General features: G+C 40.3%; 1 protein-coding gene across 1 annotated transcript; it reads right to left on the bottom strand.

Annotated features, from left to right (window-relative positions):
• Positions 1–1,588: 1,588 nt before the first annotated feature.
• On the bottom strand, positions 1,589–2,344 carry LOC149281327 (extracellular superoxide dismutase [Cu-Zn]-like). Its single transcript, XM_089499431.1, has one exon. The coding sequence runs from the start codon at positions 2,342–2,344 to the stop codon at positions 1,589–1,591; it is 756 nt and encodes a 251-aa protein (XP_089355557.1).
• Between the last annotated feature and the right edge of the window lie 455 nt (positions 2,345–2,799).

Below are 2,799 nucleotides of genomic sequence, written 5' to 3'. Positions count from 1 at the left end.
AGGCGCACAATGTAGAGGTGATTTTTTTTTTTAATATATAATGGGAAATGATGTAGAACGGGTGTAGGCCACACCACCTACTTACTGACGGGTTCTGGGCTGGTTAATGCTGACATCAGGATATATTCACCGAAGCAGAGGTTGGCAGGAGACTTGTGGTTCCAACTCCCTCAGCTGACCATGCATTATATAGGACCATCCATGGCAAATTCTTCTGCAAGAGGCTGAATTGGCCCTGGAAGCGCATAGCTAAATCAGATTTTTTTTCAAGAAACCTCCCTAATTCAAATACATGCATTTTAAGTTGGAGAACTGAAACTGCAACTCTCCTGGCAACTCCATTGTAGCGAATAAACTCCAAAGACTGTATTTCATATCATACTGGCCTTAATTGTCTTTGTTCTGTATTATTTTCTAGCATTTCAGCAGGAAATCATCGAACTTTTCAAAACCATTACGTTGAATAATTTTAAAATACATGCATATAACTTTGTTCTGTTGTTGCAGATGTTTTTCTTGTTGAATGTTTACCATCTGTGTGATTTAGTGATCCAAATTAACGTGTTGCCTTTAGCTCCTTGCACCGCATTCCTGTTTATATTGTGCTTTGTATTCCATCACAGAGCCCTTTTACCAAAGCTGATCATTGTCAACCTGATAAAGAAAATTAAAGTAATTAATGAAAACGACCAATAATTGGTGGTGTCTTTTTTGTTGTTGTCTGTTTTGTTCCTTTTGATGCAAAATGTTAATTGATGTTCAAATGTGAACAGAGCTCCGTATGTTTGTATGTATGTAGGTTTCAAGCACATATAGGTACTCACCATGAAGAGACCAAAATTGTGGAGTCTAGGACTACTACCGCTGTGTTTACCGTATCCCAAGGAAAAGCTTGTACAGGGCACCCAGGATTTCTACCGTTAGCCAAACGGGTATGTAAGACAGAGACTGCCTGTGCCAATCCCCATAGAATATTATGGAAAAAGTAGGCACTTCTCCCCATAGCTTACGATTGGTCGTCCTTCCCTGTAGCATATGACGAGGATAAAAGGCTGTGTTTATTTTCCCTGATAAAGAGTTCATCTTGATACCAAGCTTCACAAAGGGCTATATTGCTATTATACAGCAGCAGGGCTTCCCCAGGTAAAGGGATAGCCAGTGATGAGTGGCAGGGTTTAACCATTGCAACCCTGGTTCCTGTCACCCCAAGCTCCCACTACCCCAAAGCGCTGAATGTGGATCCAATAGAATACAGAGTCCGTATTTTAATAATCCTCTTATCGGCTAAACACTGTATCCCAATTTAGAATACTGACTTGGGTATTGAGACTAAATATATGTATGCATAGATATGTAATCTGCCTATAGACTTTATATGTATCTATAAGAAAAACAGGACAAAAGTTTTTGACATCATGCCCAATGGACACTTGATGGTTTATTATACTTAAGTAAGCAATAATCTATGACTAATGTCATATGTTCTATCAGTAGCTAATGCCCCCATTAACCCACAAGTTAAATCAAATGGGAAATCCCAGAATCGAAGCATTTATCAAAAAATCTCCCTGCATCGTTTGATAAGAGATTAAACTTTGAGTGATGGATTTGGTTTTTGCTGCACTTTTTTTGCTCTTCTTTGGACTCTTGTATTCTTCAGCCCGGCGACCACTTCCATATGTTTTTCCCAGTTGTTCTTGTTACTGAATCCAATGACACAGCAGGCGAGGCGCTTGCCAGCGTTTCCGTTTTCCAAACTAGCCTGGTTGTTGCCCTTGCCAAGGTCGTCTGCCTGCATATGCACAACAATGGATCTGCCAATAACTGAATATGGACCAAACATTGTAGCTTCAAGATCTGCAAGATGTTTTTGGATCTTTCCTTCTTTCACACGGAAATTTCCAAAATCCCCAGGATGACGTGGATGGTTTACTGAAAATGGGTTGTAATGTCCACCAGCAGAGTCACAACCATCACTGAGATCTCCAAAGTTGTGGATGTGAATGGCCCTGACAGACTGATTGTTATCCGCAGGAAATCCTTCGATTGTGAAGATTGCTTCTAGTTTTCCATCTGGGTAGGCTTGTTTGAATAAGACCTGACCTGATACCTTTATATCTGTGTCTTCCAGTTTGGTGCTGGGGTTAAGATTACATGTAGCGTATGAACTTCCGTCGGCACTTGTCAGGAGGGGGTTTGCATGAAGCAGCATGCTCCAGAGGTCATTCACTTTCTGCTGGATATCTATCATTGGGTCTTTTTCGTGTGTTCTCCCCACGTCTGCTCTGATGAAGCTGACGGTGGACACAGCAAAGATAACGGCCAAGTAAACTTTGGAGTACATGGTCAAAATGATCTCTGTAAAACAAGACATAAGTGCAAATTGTAGTAATGTTCCATTGTTACTAATCCTGTGGAACTGTAATGTTTAAGCCAATAAAATATTTATACCAACCACAAGAAGTGAAAAAGACATTTGCAGTCAAAGGAGGAATTATATATATATCTCTGATTTAGTCTGGATTAACAGATAGGGATACATAGAAACTTTGTTCAACCTGTGTAACTATATGTAATATTGCCATTCTTGACTGCCCTGCTTACTCTGCCCCCTGGATATACTGTTAGGTCGGTGGTCCGGAGCCTGCGTTTCCTCTTTAGACATATTTTATCTTAGACATATCTTGTCTAGAACTACAAGTAAAAGGAAAAAGGCAGTGGCCCAAATCTTTAAAACCAAAGCAGTGTGCATGTTCCCTTCTTGCCAGCTCTTTTACTATGTAATAGCCCTTTGGATAC

The sequence above is a fragment of the Sceloporus occidentalis genome, unplaced genomic scaffold (genome assembly GCF_023333645.1).
Source record: "Sceloporus occidentalis isolate IW3139 unplaced genomic scaffold, rSceOcc1.0.p SCAF_135, whole genome shotgun sequence".
NCBI classification, from domain to species: domain Eukaryota; kingdom Metazoa; phylum Chordata; class Lepidosauria; order Squamata; family Phrynosomatidae; genus Sceloporus; species Sceloporus occidentalis.
This window is presented reverse-complemented; position numbering and strand designations above follow the sequence as displayed.